Below are 20,749 nucleotides of genomic sequence, written 5' to 3' on the forward strand. Positions count from 1 at the left end.
TGATTAAAAACCAGGGTTATTCCGCCAAATTTTGATTTCTGAACTCTTAGGGAACTTTATGAATATGAACTTGTTTTCTTTGCATTATTTGAGATCTGAAAGCTCTGCATCTTTTTTGTTATTTCAGCAAATTTCACATTTTTCGACAATAAATGCTCTAAATGACAATATTTGTATTTGGAATTTGGTAGAAATGTTGTCTGTAGTTAATAGAATATACCTATAAATATCAAAATCAGAGAAACTGAAGTCGTCTATTCATTTTTTCCAGAGCTGTAGATAAATGTATATAAAATATATTTAGCAGAAACAGCATTTAATAGATAAGTGTGTTCTGCTCATCAGTGCTGGTTTTACATTTCTTGTGTTTCAAATATATGTACAAATTCAGGATTTAGAAATACATTATTTTTTCAGAGCTGTATAGTAAACCTGTTGTTAATTAAATTGTCAGTAAAGGATGATTAAAATGATTCATATATATATATATATATATATATATATATATATATATATATATATATATATATATATATATATATATATATATAGATAGAAGGTAATCAGACTTACTTGTGGGCATGGACTTCACGGCCACCGATGACCCTCGCCTTGACTTCAGTGCCAACCCTCAGAGATGATGTCGGGAAGCTGCCCACTTCTGGCGACTCCTGAATTTCGGAGACATGGATACTCCCAGAAACCCCGTCCTTCAAGTCCACGAGGACATGCGTGGGTTTGATTGTTCTGATCTTAGCGGTCACCACATCCCCAATGTTGTAACTGTGTTTGGGAGTCAGGCTCTCAGATGTTGTACGTTGACGTGTGGTGGGTCCGGGTTTTCCAGTAACAGTTACAAGAACTCGTTCTCCGAGGTCCTTGCATTTGAGCTTGGTTACCGTGACAGGCAGGGTGCTGCCCACGCTCAGTTTTTCTGACTCAAAGCGGAAGACTTCGTTTAAGTGGGAGGTACTGGAAATCACAGTCAGGTGACCAGTGTCCCCCAGTGAGATAACTGCAAAATCTTTGTCCACGTATTGGACTGTGGCGGTATGCTGAGAGCCTTTTTCCAACTAGAGAAATTAGACATAAAAACACATTTATTTACATAAAAAATCCAATTATATCACGAAAAGTATATGGGTTCAATTTACCAAAAATACCCCACATTACAAACTGAATACCAGTAAATAAAATGACTTTTACTGACAATTAAAAGCAACACAGTTAGTGCTGACCCTGCAATGTGATTGGCTGAGAGGTGTTCTAGGAGTACTGTTATCAGCCGGTAATGCACTGTAACCGAAGCTCTTTCTGTATTACTCCGCCAAATTCAGGTAACCTAGCAACGATGCAGCACTTACAATCCAATTGGCACAGCTACAAACAGAGCAGCAACATTGTCAAAACAAATTAGAGGGAGTTCAATGCCTCCTAAATACAACCAAAATATATTAGTTCCAATACTACACATAAGCGCTGCATCTTTTTTTTGTTATTTCAGCCATTTCTCATTTTCTGCAAATAAATGATTTAAATGACAATATTTTTATTTGGAATTTGGAAGAAAGGTTGTCTCTAGTTTATAGAATAAAACAGCAATGTTAATTTTACTCAAACATATAACTATAAATAGCAAAATCAGAGAAACTGATTCAGAAACTGAAGCGGTCTCTTACTCACCGTTTTCTTTTTGACAGTGAGCTCCGGCAGGAGGGACACATGAATTTGAGAGGCCAGAAGGTCAACGTGCAAAACCACAACAGTTACCTTGCAACCAGGGGTGGCGTTCACACCTACAAAGGTCAAAAATGTATAATTATATTTATCAACATAAATATTATGTACAACTAAAGATAAAAAATAAACATAAATCAGTGTTGTTTCACATGTTCCCCTACATTAACACCTGGCTCTGCTCCAGAAATTCTTTAGATTTAGTTAATGATATAATTCATAAAAAGAAAAACGAAGGAAAAAGAAAGGATGCACAAGGACAAGGAAAAAAAACTGCAGTGCAAGTGTTCATGTCTAATTGCCTGTTATGAACCTTTAAGAAAGAATAGTAATTATATTTAATTTACACAACTGAATTCTGACCTTCTGCGTGGTGAGCGGAGGCCTGCACTGTGACATTTTTAAACTGGTCTGAGGTCAGGTTGACTGAGCCATCCTCTGTGGTGTCTCCAACAGTCAGCTTTAATTTATCCCCTAGTGTCACAGTGGAGAGCTCCTCTAGCAGGGCATCTGAAAGGAAAAGGAGAGAGCAAAAAAAACAAAAAAAAACAGGACAGACATTAAATACGTGCAGTATTTTTAACAAAAACAATCTTTATCATAACAAAAACAAACCCTTTAACTGTGTTTCTGAGCTGTCAGCTGTTACGGGCCATTTAATTATATAAATGGTCAAGGCAGGAAAGTACAACACTTATCAGAATCCCCCTCAAGGGGCGCCTCCCACTTGTTGTTGACCGTAAAATATAACCAGACTGGAACATGTTCAGCAGTATCAATATGCAACTGTCCTCAACCTATCCTTTATATATTTGACAATATTTGATTAACTTTACACGCCCTTACTCATTTTATTTAAGTGAACTGAGTTTTATATGGTTGTATTTGTAGCCGCGCTCTGTATGATATCCGCTGTATACTTATATATTTCCATGAAACCAAAAAGAAGATTAATTTACATTTTTGGTATGATGAAGTTTTAAGTCTATTTAGTTTAGCAATTTACAGCCTCAATTTATTAAAGTAAAATTAACTTATCAAGGCTTATAGTATACTAAGCACAATTATGTATTTATTTATGTATATATTATTAATAATTATTTAACCCTGCTATTATGTTCTGGGTCAATTTGACCCGTTTTAAAGTTTGAAGATCTAAAAGTATTTTTTCAGTAAGAAACTTCTTCTGCTTTCTCTAATTAGTGTAATCAACATGTAATATGAAAATGGTTCCTCTCACATATTTGCAACCACTCCCTGCAAAAACTAAACTAAAACAAAATTGCAATGTTATGTTTCAAGGTTATGTAAATCTATCGTTTTATATGTTGGTCTTTTAAAAGTAATAAAGTAGTGAAACATTAAAAAAGTTTAAACGTGTATTTTTGTTTTTTTATGAGAAATTTGTGAATCATTACCTGTTAGAGGTAAGGAACACTATTGCACTAAATATTGATAGAATAATTAGTAATTTTTTAGTTAGTAAAAAAAAAAAAAAAAAAAAAGAAATTACACTGCTTGTAAGGATTTTTTTTTTGTTTTAGACATCTTTTGGATAATTAAACATGCAACCAGTCAAAATGACCCTGGAGCCCTATTGCTATTCCTGACAAATGAACATAATAGGAAGGTTAATTAAAAATCAGATGCACATTATTCAAATAAACAAAACTAACTGTGCTACTTTGAAAATAAAACGTGGTGTGGATCAGTGTTCTTAAGTACTCATCTCTACAATATTGCCTAAAAATGCATAAACTGTACCTCAAGAGCAAAGGGTTTATTAGGATTGTAACAAAATATAATATGGTCTAATATGGGAGTTCTAGAACATTTAGAACGTGAAAAAGAGCTACACTCAGTAAAACGTTAGAAATTTCAGACTAACCAAATATTTCAAGCTGCTTTGCCTATTTTACAATAAACACTGCATTTAACTGTGTGTAGTCAACGTTCTCCTACCTCTATTGGTCTTCATTTCGTAGGCCGCCCTCCTCTCGCTCTGACCCTGGAACAGCCTCGCCTGGGCTTCTTCCTTAGAAAAGATCACCTCAGATTCCTTCAGACTAACCAGAAACCTGTGTTTCTCCTCATCCAGGTTAGTCACCTTAGCCAGCACAGTCTGACCCACCTGGAACAAACCTTCAGTGCCTGGGATGAATTTATCGCTTATGGCCTAGAGGGGGCGACAGAAATACAGAGAAGAAAAAAAGTTACAAAACACATTGTTTTAAAGCCAAACGAGCAGATATGTTTAGATGTTAGATGTTAGTCTACACAGATTTCTCTCCTGAAAACTGGTTATTTAGGTGGGTAAATCACTTCCGTTTATTTACAGTAAACTACAGAAAGTAAGGCTAGCGCCGGTTAGCGGCTAATGTCGCCCATCAGCGCTACACTAAGGAACTCTGAGTGTTCTGTTAAGCCAGGACGATAATAGCTAGCGGTTTGTCCCACGTAGCTTGTTTTAACACAGTAAACACACAGGCTACAGGCTAGCACTTAGCGGCTAATGCTGATACTGCTCTCAGTGCTTTAGAACTAAACTGAAATGACCAAACTCAGACTTTTAAAATAAATTAACCATAAGAAAAACTCAACTGAGGCAAATGTATTATTAACGAACTCAACTGAGGTAAATGTATCACTACAATTGCACTGCTGAGGTAAATGTGTCACTAAAATCACACTGCTGAGGTAAATGTACCGCTAAAATCAAACTGCTGAGACAAATGTACCTCTAAAATCAAACTGCTAAGGTAAATGACCGACTAATTCGCATTGCAGAGGTAAATGTCTGATTAAAATCAAACTGCTGAGGTAAACGTACGACTAAAACCGCACCGCTGAGGTAAATGTCCACCTAAAATCGTACAGCTGAGGCAAATGTCCAACTAAAATTGCACAGCTGTAGTAAATATACAGCTAAAATAGCACTGCTGATGTAAATGTACAACAAAAATCACACTGCTAAGGTAAACATAAAACTAAAACCGCACTGCTAAGGTAAATGTGAGACTAAAATCGCTGACAAATAAATAAAACCGAAGGCTACTCACAGCTGAAGGTGCCAGGCCAAAGAGGTTGTGAGGAAAATGGACAAACACTCCATAAGGCATGATGTCCTTCACCCAGCCCACCATAATCATCCCCACCTGCAGCTCTGAAAAGGACTTGACAACGTCATCCTTACTCAAAGCTGCTACTAGCATGGGCTTCTTACTGAGAGTCTGTGAGCAGTTGAGTTAAGGAAAATGAAAATCGTATTCATATAGAATTATCCATATTCATACAAAAGTTATAACAGGATAAAGAAAATCTGGTAAAAAAAAAAAAAAAAAAGAATAATTTGCTAATAATACATTTGCTAATTCCACAAAGCACCGGACTTGTGGCCTTGTTTTGTAAAGTCATGGAATAGCAGTATGTAAACCGATCATTTAGTGTTATCACAGGGGGCGGCTTGGGAATGCCCACGCCTGTATAAGTTGCAAGGTTTTATCTTGTGAGAAGATGTTGTTTGCAAACCATAAAAGGATACAATGCCTTGCTTGTTCTTGCTTAGACACACAACGTTGGAGATGAGGTCTCCCTCCTGTAGCCCATCCCACAGCAGTGGCCAGTTGGTCGAGTGGTCGGAGAGTTGAATCATGGGAAGCAGAGCTGGAACCTCGTCTGGAAGGATGGACACGTGAAGACCAGTCAGGTCTTTCTTCAGTACTACTGCTTCTACTTTCTGAAAAGGCAAAGGTCACACACAGCATAGTTTTACTGCTGCTGCAGTCTTACACACCGTTAAATCAAGCAATACACACAGAAATCTGTTTGAATGCGGGACATGTCTGCCTGTCTGTCTGTCTGTAAACTTACAGAGAAACAAACACTCCACACTGAGAAACAGCCCTAACTCTGATTCACTCGAGCAGACAACACCATCTGAACACCATTTGAATTTTCTGAACTATTACGTTTTTTAAAGGGTAAAATAGCATCATTTTCTATGAGACTTTATATCAGAATATGAGAGGACAATCTTTTATTAAAATACATTTTTTGTCAAAACTATAGCAAAATAATTAAAATAATAATTTTAAGCTTTCCCAATACTTTACCTTTCCAACTTCAAAGTCAAACTTGGCAGAATTGACCGCTTCCACATCTGCTTGGGTCACTGCTCTGAAAGAAAGAACCAGTTTCTCGAGTTCGACGTCACACCGCAACACTTTGGCTTTAACCACCTGTTCAACAAAGCAAAGAGACCGTTGTTCAGCAAACAACAAGAGAAAAACTGCCTCACTCACCATGCAATGCAGCCCATTATCAGGAATCTCAGAGATAAGACAGTTGCGCATTTGTAGCACATAAAATGAAAACTACAAGTTTAATAATAGGATTCTATTAGACTGGTCATTCAGTGACATATATATATATCATATTAAATAAGACGAAATGATTCTGGTAGATATGGAAAATCTTTTTTTTTTTTATCCTGCAATGTGAATACTGCAAATGCACACACTGCAGTGATGATGCTGAAACAATATATTGTGCAGCCCTAATCTCTTAAAACTAGGATTGTCGACATCATTCAAGTTGTCCTTTTTTTAAGTTAATATATATTTTTAATTACATTAATTAAATTAGTAAAAAACAGCCAATTTTACTATTTAATTAACACTGACAATTTTTGGGAAAAATTAAAAGATTTTAGGTGCGCCTTACAGTGCGAAAATTACGATAATCCTAATTAAGATAATGTTCTTTTTTATGCTGGTATTTCTCTGTATTTTTGGGGAGAGAGAGACAGTAATAATAGTTTAGTTTTTATTATTTTTATTGTATTATAATATCTCAGTTTTCTTTTTATTAGAATATTTTAATGAATTACTGAGTTCAACAGAGCTTTAATGAGGACAAAAGCTGTAGTTTAGCGGGGGAAAGAGTGTGCGTGTGTGGGTGTGTGAATGTACAAGCAAGTGTGTGTGAGAAAGAGAGCACCTGAGAGCCTTAATCAATGTGACAGCACAAGCATTCACAGTGTGTGTGTTTAGCAGAGTCTATACTGACTCATGGAGTAACAAAGTAACGTTACATTTTTAATTCATCAGTGATCTGGATCTTTACTACTCAATTCCGATACTTTGAAAAGTATGTGGACAGATCGGAAAATGGAACTGTGGGACACTAGAGACTAAATGAGCACAGTGGTTAACTGACCTGTCCAACATAAAAGAGACTCTGAGGATTGGCGCTGGAATCCGTAGTCATCTCCGTCTTTGGTACCAGGCCTTTTACATCTCCGTAGAAACGCACGATGCAGCCAAAGTCCTTAATGCAGACAATGACGCCGTGAGTGATGAGGCCCACACGGGCGTCTGAGTACAAGGCCAGGACTGGCAGCGGAGACTCAATCAGGGATTTCTTCCTGGTCAGGATGATTTTCCTGTTTGCAACATCCACTGACAAAACCTGGAACACAGACAGAGGCCTCGGTTAATATGAATTCGGTATGTTCCACTTTCATGCAACATATACTTTTGTCATTCAAAATTGGACTAAAGGGAAGCAGGGGTGATTCTAGGATTAGTGGTTTAAGGGTGGTGAGTACCCAACCATACCACCCACACCACTTTTCTAACATAAAAAAATTGAGGTGAGTTCTCAGGAGTGGTAAGCGGGTCATATCAGAAGGAATGCAATAATTTACATTCAAATCAGACACACAAAGTGTATTACTTTTTTTTAAACATGTTTTCAGCAAATAAGATTATTTATTATTTATATTATTTACATTTTTTTTTTTTTACATATTTTATCAAACATTATTCCCATGGCTGCATTTCCTTGTTATCTGCTCTATTTTAAAAGCGAAAATCAGGAAACAACTCAAAACAGCTTAGATCTGAGCAATAAAATCCCATCATTTTTTTCACCAATCTCTGGTCGGAACCTGAACTTGCCCCCTTTTTTAGGGGGGAAAACTATCCAATATCCATGTCTGGCTGGCCACACACAACATATAAGTTGTGGGACATTACCTTCTTTATTTTGTAACATGAATTATTATGATATGCATAGTAACAGAACTAGCAAAATAACACTTCTGTTTACGTAAAATGTTTAGAGGAGCTGGGACTCGTTTTAGGTGTGCTTGAGCGCCCCTATAAAGGGCTAGCAACACAGCTGGAGGGAAATCAGAATTATCTAGATTTTTTTTTTTTTTTTTGTAGCTAATAAATGTACAAAGATGCAGCTTAAACCAAAACAACTATTACTCATCACTGCCCTTGAAACTTGGTAAATAAATTTGCCTCTAGCCAAATTAAATGTACTTTATTCATATTTCTAGGGAATAATTATTGCAATCCAAGCCTTGTCCCAAATAAATAAATAAATAATAAAACACAAATAAAAAATAGTTTAGATAAAAGTTTAAAAGCTCACCCGGCATTGGATCCTCATGTCCACTTTGAACTTCTTTTCTGGGTTGGTCAGGGTGACGTCGGCCAGATGAACTTTGGGAACCATTGCTTTAATGTGGTCGGAAATCTTCACATGCACGCCGTATTTCTCCACACTCAGAACTGTACACTGAGAACACACAACCAACCTCAGGATTAAAATCTGAAATCTGTACACATGCTGCTATTCCAAACCCAGCAACACGTACAGCTTCTTCACTCACCTCGATCAACTGCCCCACTTTAATGTCCTGATGGCTGAAGTAGGTCGTTTTAATGATGCTCCTTTAAAGATGAGGAAAGGAAGGTTTAAAAAAAATGCTATAGACATTGGTATGCTATAGATAATGATATTAATCAACTTTAACCATCCAAGAAATGTGCTTAATCAGATGAATAGTGTACAACTAACTTAACCTCACACTAATAAATCCATCATTTACTATCCAAATACTCACTTGCGCAGTGTTGCTATGTGGATCTGCTCCAGTGGGCTGTAGTCTGTAATTCTCAGGTTGTGCTTAGGCTCAGCAAGCAGTCGGTTGGGGTTATACTCTTCACTGGATTCCTTCATTTGGTATTTCTAAACGTGCAGCAACACAAACAACAAATCAAGCAGATTCCTAAAGAGGTGGCAGAAGTTTGAGACAAGTGAGAGCAACATTTGAAAGCATTACGTTAAACAGGAGCTAGCGATTAGCGCAGGTAGCGGGTAATGCTAATACTGCTGGAGAACTAAACTGAAACTATTGTATAACGCTGTACTTACTACTTAGCAGAGTACTACTTACTGCTACTTACAACATGACCAATAGAATTCATACATAAGGCGCACTGGATTACAAGACGCACTGAAGATTTATGGGAAGATTAAAGGATTTTAGGTGTGCCTTATAGCGTGAAAACCACGGTACTGCTATCTAGTGATCTGGATTTAAACACAACACTAACTTTAACCACTGACTGACACCAATCTTTACCATGTAAACTAATAATTAAAAAAAATCTATACTGTGTTTTAGATTCAATATAAAAACATAAAAATATTGCAAACCATATCATGATTCCTTAATATCGCAATATTTTCTTCCACCACTAATGATCGAACCAGGATATCGATAAGGTTACTCACGTGTACGAAGGCAACGTTTCCATCAGGCAGCTCCATTATGGCTCCAGAGTGGTAATGGACAGCAGTCATCTTGCAACCATCAATCACTGTTCCTACTTGGACAATGGATGCAGCGTTCAACACATCGCCCTCTGGTGGCAGAAGGTGGCTGCGCAGAGAAAGGCTCACATGGCGAGTGGAGGGTTCCGTATAGACAACACGGGCTTTCACCTGGAAAAACAAATTGAACACCACTTATATATATATATATATATATATGCTAGCTGAGCTATCAGGGCTGGGGATCCAGCTCTTTACTCTAAGCAAGTTGGTCACCCAGTTAATCACCCAGAATAAAAATTTAAATCTAAATTAGAAAAAAAAAAATATATATATATATTATATACATTGCAGAGTTCCCCAATGGTGGAACCAACTACCTTCCACTACCAGATCAGGAGAATCTCTAGCTATTTTTAATAAACTCCTGAAGACAGAGCTCTTCAAAGAGCACCTACTCTCCTAACACCTATATCATACTAACCCCCTCAAACATCATTCCTTGCTCCCCCTCCTGCTTTTTTGCTCCTTTCTTCCTGAATCCCAATATTACTATTCTGCTCTTTTTCAGGTCCATGTTTTACCTTTTCGTCTTGTTTTTTTTTTGTCTTCTATTGCTTATGTATTTCACCCTTTGTAAGTCGCTTTGGATAAAAAAAATGTCCACTAAATGCAATGTTATATAATGTAATAATGTAATTTCTTAACACTTACCTCGTCACCTACGCTGTACTTTGATGCTTTGTCTGGGTCGATGTGCATAAAGTCCACCACACCAGTGTAAGATGAGAGGAAAGTAACAATCAGTCCATGAAGAGTCACCTACACAAGCAGAGCATGAACCAAAGCAATAGTATGATTTAGACATCTAGACAAGGCAAGCAAATCAGAGCCATGGCTTTTGATTATTTATGAGAACTTACATTCTTAGACGTTTATTTCTAAGTATGTAATTAACGAACAACAAATAAAGGCCTACTTAAATCGTATATCACTGGCTTGTTATCAACTACTGGTGGGAATCATAGGGCACGTCATGAAAGGATATCATAATACGCTGCCCATAATACTGTGATTGTTCTGTATGATACTTTACAGCATCTGTGATACTAAAGAGGATAAAATACTCCTAAAAAATACCAGAAATTACAGATTTATTGGTGTCAGTTTCACAGATTTTGACAACCAATATCCTTCACTGCAAGTTTACCCTATACATTTGATAAGCGCCACCATGTGGAGTAATGAAGCAGTAATTTTAGAAAATCAGTCAAATGGGGGTGACTCTTAGACAGTTAAGAGCAGTTTTATTTCAATAAAAATATAAAAATTTGAACTCAAGGATTGATAACGTATTGCAAAATTAAAAAAAAATTTATATATCACAATGTCGATATTTTATCCCACCCCTAATATTAACATTACACAATTAAATACTCATTTAAAACCATAAAATAAAACATTTAAAAACAACAGTATAAATAATTCTGTCATTATTGGATCTTGACCTAATCGATAATAATAATAAATTATTTCAAATGATCTTTATTTGAAAAACTACAAATCGTGGATAAAAGCAAAGCAATGATACACATTCATACTTATAAAAATAAAATTATGGAACTGTGTTGGCCCTACTGGTCAATCTATGAAAATCTTTACCTTCTTGATGCGAGCTTGGACCAGAAGTCCAGGGAGTAGATTGCTCAGGGTCCAGCCATGCTGGGGTCCAGCACAGGCCTGACTGACCTTCTCAGGGTTCACAGAGACGCGCACCACCCGACCTCCGTTCTTCACCTCCGTCACCAGAACAGTCATATACCGACCCACATTCAGATCTGCAAAACAGGATTATTAATAACTATGGCTTCATTTTTTAGACTCTCTGCTTTTATATCTATTTTTTATGGTCTCTTTAGAATTTAGAAAGGTTGATTGATTGCAAACAAGTACATATACAGAGCTCTTTTTAACGACATTTGGACAAAAAAAATTATGTATGACTAACATACTATTAATACATTAAAAAACAACTTAAAATAGTGACAAATTTACTCTAGGAAAAGACTTTTCTAGGCATGTTTCGACAAATGTCATTTGGAAAATAAATTGAAAATAATCAATGACTAATCTATTTTTATAGTATTTACACATCCAGATTTATGAGTTAAGCAAAGTTGAGCACTAATTCTCTGTAATAGTTTTTACATATATATATATATATATTTTTTTTACCTTTGGGTGACTTGGCTTCATTTTCTTTGTCTTTGGGTAAAAAGGCTTTGGTTCCTGCGACTCCAATGTCTATAAGGTAACCATGGTCCTCAATGCTCTCCACACAGGCACCAAGAGTCTACAATACACACAGAATTAAGTCAATTTTTATTACATTTATGGAAAACACAAATGGGACACAAAACATCTACAGTAACATCTACAGTAACATCTACATTAACAATTTATAATCAAACTAAGATGGAAAAAAAAAACAAGTAAATAATTAAACATATAGCCGTTGATGATTGTTACTAACATCAATAAATGCAGTTTGTTCTGGATCATCCCCGTTTGTTTAAATGTTGGGTGATAAAATGGACAATGTAAGGAGCAGCTGTTTTCAAGTAGTGTGAAGCTTCAAGCACTTACCATTCCAGCTTTCAGAGAGCTGGAGCTCAGGTCCTTGTTGACCTCTTTAGGGTTGATGGAGACTTTAATACAGGCAAAGCCCTGTTTGGATGTGCCCAAAGATGACACCACGCATCTGACCAGCTGGCCCAGGACAAGAAGTTCGGAGGACGAGACAGTCTGTGCACAAATAAATAAACGAAATTAACAACCAACAACAATAAATTATATAATGTAGATGTTTCATTTTTAAGCATCTATAGTACACTACTGGTCACTTTGATATAAAAATTAAAAAAGCTTGCTACAAAAAGTGTTCTATTCATAACTTTTCTGCCACTTTTTTCACCATTGGGTAAATCATCGTATTTTTCGCACTATCAATAAACATCTATTTTCTGTTCCTTCTTTATACATGAGGCACACTGGATTATAAAGCACATTATGCAACCCTAGTGAGGAACAGGGGTGTTGCCAAGTTTCCCTTCTAATTCAGCAGACCTGTAAAGCTAAGTTAAGTAAACAAAACCGTAAATCTTTAAAAAAAAAAAAAAAAAAAAAAAAACAAAACATTTTCTTTTAAAATCTCTGTAATAAAATCTGATCCAGCTCCAGTCTCAAATTTCAGAACTGAACTCATTTTTAATGCTGCACTTCAGCGGAGTGGCTTTACTGCTCCTTACAACCTGACTGGTAAAAATCATACATAAGGCGCACCAGATTAAAAGGTGCACTGATTACTTTTGGAAAAATAAAATTATTTTAAGTGCACCCTACAGTGCAAAAAACACGGTACACAGCCTCAATATATTATTCTTACTTTCCACACAAAAAATCAATATCAATGTATAAGCCAACAAAACATATTAGATTTACCTCAGCAGTGCAATATGTTTATAAGCAATATGATCTCGAACACACAAGAAACATTTCTAAACTGTGCAAGTTACCTCTAGATCATTGCCGGAGTCCAGGTTCTTAGTAAGCAATTCATTGTAGGAGTCACAGATACTAGAAATGGGAAGAAACCCTCTGAGCCCGCTGGGAAGACCCACAACAATCTCAAAATCTGAAATCTCCTTCACACAGCCAAGCATTGCAGTGCCGATTTTCAGATTCTAGAAGAGAGTGGGGGAGAAATCCATGGTGAGACAATTGTAGTTACTTAAATGTTAAAAAGTCAAAGGATAAACATATTTGGAATTAATTAACATAACAAGGTACCTAATGGTTTAGAATAATAATTTGGGAATTCAGGCAGGAATAGCCCTCCTTTAGTTTCAGACTGGAGGAGTTCCTAAATGTGATGTCATGTGACCAAGAAAGACAAAAATCTCACTGGTCCTCCTGTTTTTTTCAATTGCAGTCCGGAATTTTTTTTAACAGCCATCCCCCTAATAAACTTATCCCGTCCAGCTATGGCTTTCAGGACTTGCTACCAATCGGCAAGTATATTTTATAGTTGTTTAGTCTTATTGAGTTTTTTTGTCTGCATTTTAGTCTGTATCATAAGGTAGCTATAAATGCTAATACAATTTATGTCTGTTGTGTTAAATGTTAACTGTTTTCTGTCTTTCAATTTATCGTTTCTAATTATTGAATAAGGATTGTTTCGGATTATGTCCGAATTAGTACTGCTCAACTGTATGATGAACTATCCTCTAAAACGATTGCGTATTTTTAAAAAGCAATAACAACTATCCTATATTATTTTTAGTTTAGGAAGGTGTTGATATCATAGGAGAATAAGCAGCTGTTTAGTCTTTTTAGTTTTACCTTTAAATGAAGGATATCCACATCAGTAGGAGTGTTCAGTTTCAGAGCACCTCCATCTTTCTTCTTCTTTTCATTTTTATCTTTATCTGCCTTCACATTTTCTGTTGTTTTGCTTTCCTTCTTCTTCTTCTTGGCTGGCTCTCGAACCTGAAAAGCATGTGTGACACTTTTTTAGCAAAGGCAACAACCCATCAGAAAAGACTACCATCATCAGAAAATGTGCCAAAGCCAAATTTATTTGTATGGCTGGGTTATACTAGTAAGGGTTAAGTAACATGAAAAACAATACATTATCACAATATTTGAAAACACTTCCATGGTAGACAAAACATGTGATCGCAAACAAATTGCATTTGTAGCAACGTGTGGGGTGGGACAATATATTGATATTGCGATATATCATATTGTTGTGATACAGGGGTTATAATTTACTACATCACACTATATTAAGATACAGTGAGCAAGGAGATGCTTTTCAATTGTTACAAAAACATTTTAGGACAACTGTCAGATTAGAAAAATACACCTTCATATTTATCAAATCTGAGTAAAAGAAAATTTATTTTCTTTTTATGTAAGAATCGCAGGTGTTGTGCGCACACGACAAATGATTTAACCTATTAAAATGCCTTGACCTCTAAACATGCTACAGGTGTAGGTAATTAAAAAAAAACCTTATTCTCTGCAGTAAAATAACTTATTTACACTCTTTGAAATCTCCTACAGGACACATGGGGAAGCTGCCTGTTTTCTCTCTACCCCACTTAATAATTTCACATCAGTAACAGGAATCAACCCAAATTCTGCAGGATTGAATACAGCATGAAACATCTTGACCTTAAGGTTGTTTGAACTATAATTAACGATAACTTATAAAAAATAATAATAAAATGCTTCTCTGGCGAGCTTTTGTTTAAACTCCTCCCCCGTCTCTCTGTCGCGCTCGGCGTGACTTTAGTTTCCGCCTATTCTTGTTTTTCCACCCGTTCTTGGGCTTCCTGATTCCTTGAAAAGGCATTTTTTTACAGCAGTGTCCCAATTCAATAGTCGGGGCAGTGGTAGTATATTGGACTGCGACCCTGATGACATGGGTTCGATCCCACGTGAGGAATGGTATGTTTATTTATTAATTAATTTTTTTCCCTTCTTCTTGGGTTTACCTGCTTTAAGATTAACTGTTCTGCAATTGGGTTCAACAACCCTCTGGGCTGGAGAGCTACTACATTTTTTTGTGGCCCACCACATAATAGCTTGGAAAATATCTGGCCTGCAGCCAAACTTAATTGCAGACCTCTGAACTAGACAAACTAAAGGTTTGTATTCAGGAAAATAATGATTTTAAAAGGAAGTTTAGGGAAGAGTCAATTTTATGAGTTTATTCTTTATTTTTTAACAGTTGCAGATTTACTTATATATTTTTCTATACTTTCTATTACAATGACAACTATGATTTTCAGTAACGTTCCTTATCAAACATAAAAGCTTTTTATGTACTGCTTGAATAGAAATCCTCAAGATTTAGGGGTGTAATGTCAGGCAGACAATTGACAAAAATCCTGGCCTGTTAAAGGGGTTAAACGTGCAGTGTAAGCTCTCCACAACACAGCTGATTTAAACAACAAATCGCAGAGTGTCCGCCTGGCTTTAAGTGGCAACTTCCCCTTTAGTATTATCCCCATAATCATGATCATCAGAATGATTAGAATCACTCACTTCAAAGAGATTATCCACCTCCACACGAGTTTTTGCAGTTTTTGCTTCAGGGGCGGTTTTACCGGAGCCTCCACGAGGAAAATCCTCCTCCATGGACGCCATGATTCAGTTGCTAGGAGTCGGTATAGCCAAGTTTAATAAATCTACAGGAATAATGAGAGAATTAGTGAGAGATTTAAAACAGAGTAACGTTACTGCATGAATAACAACAATAAGAATCCTTAATCCAGTTAAAAACCAGATCTTTAAAATGTTGCACACGTGTTTCAGCATTAAGCATGCTGAGTTTTGTACTGTGTGCGCACCGGCTTGCGATCAGTCATTGTTAACATTAACCTACATTAAAACAATGTAGTTTCTACTGTTCTCTCACTCACTACTTTTGACTACTTTTTTGCTCCTATGTTGTAAAATAATTTGTGGCAATAAAAACGGTGTGTTTGAAACACCCAGGTAACTAAGTCAGCTAGATTAGCTATATTAGTTAACTAACATACATTCCTGGATTTTCAACTACAATTAACGTTTACTAAAAACACAAAAAAAATATTATAAGCATTTACGTACATTCTCCAAACGGGCTCAAGATATTTATCCAGTAGTAGTTCTGATCTGTTCACATCCATCCACAGAAACTCACATGTTCTTCTCAAAACACGCCATGCTTGCGGCTTGCGACCCGGAAGGACTACTGAAAGGCCGGTGCTGTGTCAAGTTTTGCTTCCTTGTCAAACCGTGTTACCCTTGTAGTGTTTAATTAATATAAAAAAGTAAAAGCACCAAAAAGTATTTGGCCTAAGTAGGATATGCGGATATACTAAACACTCTATCGGGTAAAGTTAAATAGTTATGGTCATATACGTGATTAGAAACTGTATTTGTTATACTAGTATTATAGTTTGTTTGTTTTTTTACTGCCATTTAACTGCCGTTTTTAACATGAATCATGTTGTTTAATGTTCGAAAATGAAAACTCAAGAAACTATCATGAAAAACAAGAAAACGTTAAAAAAAATGTGTATCAGCGCATGCGCAGTGCCGTAAAGAAGCACATATCGATGGGTAGCATAACTCGACACAACACCGGCCGCGAACGATTCGACTCTAAGAACCGACTCCTTGAACCGGCACTTCTGATTGTGAGCCGATTAGTATTTCTGTTAAAGCAACACGTGATTATAATGATTTTTTATTATTTATGAAAAGGCTTTACAAAAACATTCATCTTTACAACAACTGTGATAAACTGTGCATTCGACTAACGGTTTCACAACTACAGATACCTAAATAATACTGACCAGTGGACAAGATCAAATAAACACCACAAACACACAAGAATAATAATACAAATAAACAAATACACAAAAATTATAAAATAAAACAGTTATAATTTTTGCTTTCAACGCTATCGTGCTAAATGCTTGTGATTCATCTGAAAAATCTGACACTCGGTGAACTCTTTTTTTTTTTTACAGGATTTAATAATGATTAATACATTTTGCGAATTTTGTAAATTTATTTGTAAATTCAGTAGTTAATGTTGTTTGCGTGTGAGATCTAGTGAGACCTAGAATTTGATTGTTGAAGATTGGAAATTATTATTAAAGATCTTTCACAAAGCAAAAGATGTACAAATAAATGTGCAATATTAAAAATAAAATGCAAAATCAGAGAGTTTAGCTTTTTATCCAATATAAATGGATCTTTGATTTTTGTATTTTATAATTATTATTATTTTTGTAGCACTCTGTTCCATGTAGAGTATATGAATGAAACCATATTAATAATAAGCATTTGATATAATGTATGTTATTACATTAGTAAATTATTTTATAAATAATTTGCTAGTAAATTAATTTAAGCAACAACACAAAAACATCTGAGCAGCAACTTAGGAGCAGAAAGAGTCGACTCTTTTTAGTGATCTGAGCCAAAAGAACCGGATCTCATCACTCCCGTCATTCGTTGTACACTGAAGACGCATAGAGCTCGGTCTAACAACCAATAAGCGAATCGTATCGATTTGTTTGACGTTAGCTTGGCCCAATCAAACAATGCTCTGCCAAAACGGACGCTCATAATGACCAATCGGCGCTGTGTTCTCAAGGTAGGCGGGACATCCTTTCCAGCCCTCTCACTTGCTTTACAGCTTGAAGCTTCAGCTCTTGGCTTGAAGGGCACCCAGTCCAGCAGCGGCAGCAGCAGGAGAAAGCTTGGGTTTTTGAAGGTAAGGAGCGTTTTTAACGTTTATTAAACGTGTTTTAAATCAATTTAGATGTCTCTACTTTGACACTATGCTATGTGAAGTGTGTGAAATTTAACCACAGTGTAAAAATGTGTGTTTTTATTTCAGGTGTCTCCTCTAGTGCTAGTGTAGGGCATGAACTCGTTAGGCTAGCTAAGCTAGATAGTTAGCCTCTCAAATTAATTTAATGTCCAGTTTATTTCTCGCCTTTCTCAAATATCATGTTTTAATAGTCTGAATGTTTTAATATGACTGCCTTTAAGGACACATTTGCGTTATGTTTACCGTTTATAAAATATCTGGCCTTCTTTCAGGCCTAACACTTAGCTTTAGCTAACGAACATGATAGAAACTTACTGGCGTGTTAGCTTTAGCTAAACTCTGACTAGCTAGTGCTGGAGGTGATTCTCTGAACTTTAGATAAATAGAGAAATAAAACATATATTTAGATATGTTGGCAATAATAAGAATATTTTCAAGATAAAACAAGGAGTGTTAACAAGATTAGGCTTGTTCTCTGCTTTAAACCACAATTTCACTCATTTCCACATTCCCAAATCCTACAGGAGTACATACAGCTCTGGAAACATTGATTTTGCTATTTGTTGGTTTAATTTCTCCCAAATTCCAAATAAAAATATTGTCATTTAGAGCATTTATTTACAGAAAATGATATGTCTGAAATAACAAAAAAGATGCAGAGCTTTCAAACCTCAAATAATGCAAAGAAAGCAAGTTCATATTCATAAAGTTTCAGATCGGAAATCAATATTTGGGGAATATCCCTAGTTTTTAATCATGGTTTTCATGCATTTTGGCATGTTCTCCCCCACCAGTCTTGCACACTGCTTTCAGATAATTTTATGCCACTCTTGGTGCAAAAACTCAAGCACTTTTTCTTTTCCTTTCAAAATCTTGAAACGATTTCACATATTGTTCCTTTCCCCAAATGCTAGCAGAGACATTTTTGACGTCCAAAGATGGCTTAGATTCCACTAGTAAAGCAATGGATGGTTATTCAGTAAAAAAAGGTTTTGGGTGACTAAGTCCCAATCCTGTTTCACCCATTGGCTCTACCAGTTATCCCAACCTCTCTGTTTTGCATGTCCATGTCTAGGGTAGGGTAGTGTCCTGATTCTTGTTATGCTGGAGGGGTTAAAGGGGAAGTGAGATTTTTCAGAGGCACATTCAAAACGGAGGGTTATGAGAATCACTGGAAGATGGTGGCAACGGGCAATCAATGAAACTCACAAATGTGTATATATTTTCCTTGTTAAAAATTACGTCAACTACTTTATTAGTGTAGTTCAATGTTTTATGGCCATTTTCTTCATAAGCATAAAAAAGCACAAAACTAGCTAGCAAATTTTCCCATTCCACCTTAAATTGTACAGCAGACGGCAGTGGCTGCAGCATTTAAGATGGAACAGAAAAATATAATTAAAGCTAATAAATGCTAATTTCAGCTCCCCATCAGAGAGTAATTAAGGAATGGTCAATAAATAATTCTGCATCACCTGCTCCCCTTTCTGAAGACATGTGATGCCCTGAAGTTAACTAGGTAACCTGCAGCAGCTAGGTTGCTGAAGTTTAGTGCTTGACTGATATAGTTATATTTGTATCAGATGCTTAAAGAGTTGTCCCAATGTTTTTCCCCTTGTAACTTTGTCCTAGGGGGAAGGGTTACACTCAAAAACAAGGGCAAGTGGGAGCAAAGAAAAAAGGATTGGGCCTTAGACATCTATTACTTGTAGCCACATTTTCCCCCTAAAATTCTAAGGGAATAAACTTGTTTATAATCTGAACCTGCTCTTTGAAAGAGGATAGAATCTCTGCTAATTTTACGTGTATGATTTAAGATTTCTCTTTACTTCTGTATCTTTCAGCAGGGACTCGAATTTAATTCACAATGGGAGGACACGACGCTGGATCACAGCACCAGTTTACTGGTATCGCCAAGTACTTCAATTCATACACCATTACTGGGAGGAGGAATGTGAGTTGTGTGTTTTTTTTATTTTTTATTTATTTATATGGACAGAAGCTAAGCAAAACCACAGGCTTTGGGTCAGACCAAACATTCTTTTTATTGTATTATGTATAAATGCTTGGGTTGCTGTGGTAACAAGGTTGGTGTCACTAACTAACAACTTTCTCAGATGAATAGAAGGAACACAGCCTTTGGCATAGAAACAATAAATAAATAAATAAAAATTTCTGCACCTTAAGGCTAGTTTGTTTTAACTACACTAAATCTGTTCAAATTCACCTACTTTATTTCAGGTGATTAATTAACTGACACTCACTGATGCACACCCAGAAAGGGCCATACAAAAAGGACATAAAATAATATACCCAGTAACAGTAAAGTTAAGTTTATACACTCTTCAATTCAAAACTCTTTAGTATTCTTTATTTAAATGGTGACTGAGCTCTGAAGCCTGTTTTTGATCTTGTCACCAACCCCTTCTTCACACCCTGGTCCTGCATCTTCTAGCAATGCTAACAGTAAACATCTAGAATGAGACTCGTATGTAAAAAATTTGACTGTTGCATTTCTTACCAGCTTTTGCCTATCAAAAATCTATTTGGATAAAATCTAGATATAGCAAAAATCAGATTTGGGCTGTCAGTCTGAAGATGGTCTTAGTGAAGCATTAGACAATTCCTCTTTATGAAAATTTGAAAAACTGTGCTTAATCTGTTAAATAAAAGTGATTAATCTATCCCCCCCCCCCCCATTGCTCCTCAGTGCGTGTTGGCCACATACGCCAGCATCGCTGCCATCATCCTGTTCTTCAAGCTAAAGCCCAAGAAGCAGAAAGCTGTAACTGAAAGTTAATTTATAGTAAGTTACTTCATACACTCTCATTAAGTCTATAATTTTACTTTTTATTGTTTGAATACTAATTGTTAAATCTTTTTTTTTTTCTCTTTTTCTTTTGCAGGATGTCTTATGATTCCACTGGTTGTTGTCTTGAGTTTCCACCATGTAAAGAATAAAACTTTCACAAAACGCCA

The 20,749-nt window shown here is 36.1% G+C and overlaps 2 protein-coding genes across 3 annotated transcripts in view; one reads left to right on the forward strand and one right to left on the reverse strand.

The window, feature by feature from the left end:
• Positions 1 to 16,191, reverse strand: part of pdcd11 (programmed cell death 11) — a 35,033-nt gene extending 18,842 nt beyond the window's left edge. The window contains exons 1-20 of the mRNA XM_049469834.1: positions 16,051 to 16,191; positions 15,484 to 15,626; positions 13,771 to 13,917; positions 12,945 to 13,112; positions 12,016 to 12,174; positions 11,605 to 11,722; positions 11,032 to 11,207; positions 10,084 to 10,191; positions 9,331 to 9,540; positions 8,657 to 8,781; positions 8,423 to 8,483; positions 8,182 to 8,328; positions 6,955 to 7,206; positions 5,850 to 5,975; positions 5,279 to 5,473; positions 4,797 to 4,967; positions 3,700 to 3,913; positions 2,101 to 2,247; positions 1,684 to 1,796; positions 574 to 1,073 (exon numbers count right to left, since the gene is read on the reverse strand). Of these exons, the coding sequence (XP_049325791.1) occupies positions 574 to 1,073; positions 1,684 to 1,796; positions 2,101 to 2,247; positions 3,700 to 3,913; positions 4,797 to 4,967; positions 5,279 to 5,473; positions 5,850 to 5,975; positions 6,955 to 7,206; positions 8,182 to 8,328; positions 8,423 to 8,483; positions 8,657 to 8,781; positions 9,331 to 9,540; positions 10,084 to 10,191; positions 11,032 to 11,207; positions 11,605 to 11,722; positions 12,016 to 12,174; positions 12,945 to 13,112; positions 13,771 to 13,917; positions 15,484 to 15,585 (3,239 nt within the window). The 5' untranslated portion in view covers positions 15,586 to 15,626; positions 16,051 to 16,191. The remainder of the gene's footprint in view (positions 1 to 573; positions 1,074 to 1,683; positions 1,797 to 2,100; positions 2,248 to 3,699; positions 3,914 to 4,796; positions 4,968 to 5,278; positions 5,474 to 5,849; positions 5,976 to 6,954; positions 7,207 to 8,181; positions 8,329 to 8,422; positions 8,484 to 8,656; positions 8,782 to 9,330; positions 9,541 to 10,083; positions 10,192 to 11,031; positions 11,208 to 11,604; positions 11,723 to 12,015; positions 12,175 to 12,944; positions 13,113 to 13,770; positions 13,918 to 15,483; positions 15,627 to 16,050) is intronic.
• A 1,373-nt stretch (positions 16,192 to 17,564) lies between these two features.
• Positions 17,565 to 20,749, forward strand: atp5md (ATP synthase membrane subunit k). 2 transcript variants are annotated; one of them, XM_007259061.4, is made up of 4 exons: positions 17,565 to 17,710; positions 19,615 to 19,724; positions 20,481 to 20,576; positions 20,677 to 20,749. In XM_007259061.4, exons 2-3 carry the CDS (start codon positions 19,638 to 19,640, stop codon positions 20,568 to 20,570), a joined length of 177 nt encoding a protein of 58 aa, XP_007259123.1. In that variant the 5' UTR covers positions 17,565 to 17,710; positions 19,615 to 19,637; the 3' UTR covers positions 20,571 to 20,576; positions 20,677 to 20,749. The 2 variants fall into 2 exon arrangements, with proteins under 2 accessions (XP_007259123.1, XP_007259124.1); XM_007259062.4 differs by having other exon boundaries at positions 17,611 to 17,710; positions 19,618 to 19,724.

Source organism: Astyanax mexicanus, chromosome 21 (genome assembly GCF_023375975.1).
Source record: "Astyanax mexicanus isolate ESR-SI-001 chromosome 21, AstMex3_surface, whole genome shotgun sequence".
NCBI lineage: Eukaryota > Metazoa > Chordata > Actinopteri > Characiformes > Acestrorhamphidae > Astyanax > Astyanax mexicanus.

Bases quoted from the DNA above. Each gene is read 5' to 3' on its own strand.
- atp5md (XM_007259061.4), top strand. From the start codon at position 19,638: ATGGGAGGACACGACGCTGGATCACAGCACCAGTTTACTGGTATCGCC. The intron at 19,725-20,480 runs GTGAGTTGTGTG...ATTGCTCCTCAG, and splicing joins CCATTACTGGGAGGAGGAAT to TGCGTGTTGGCCACATACGC.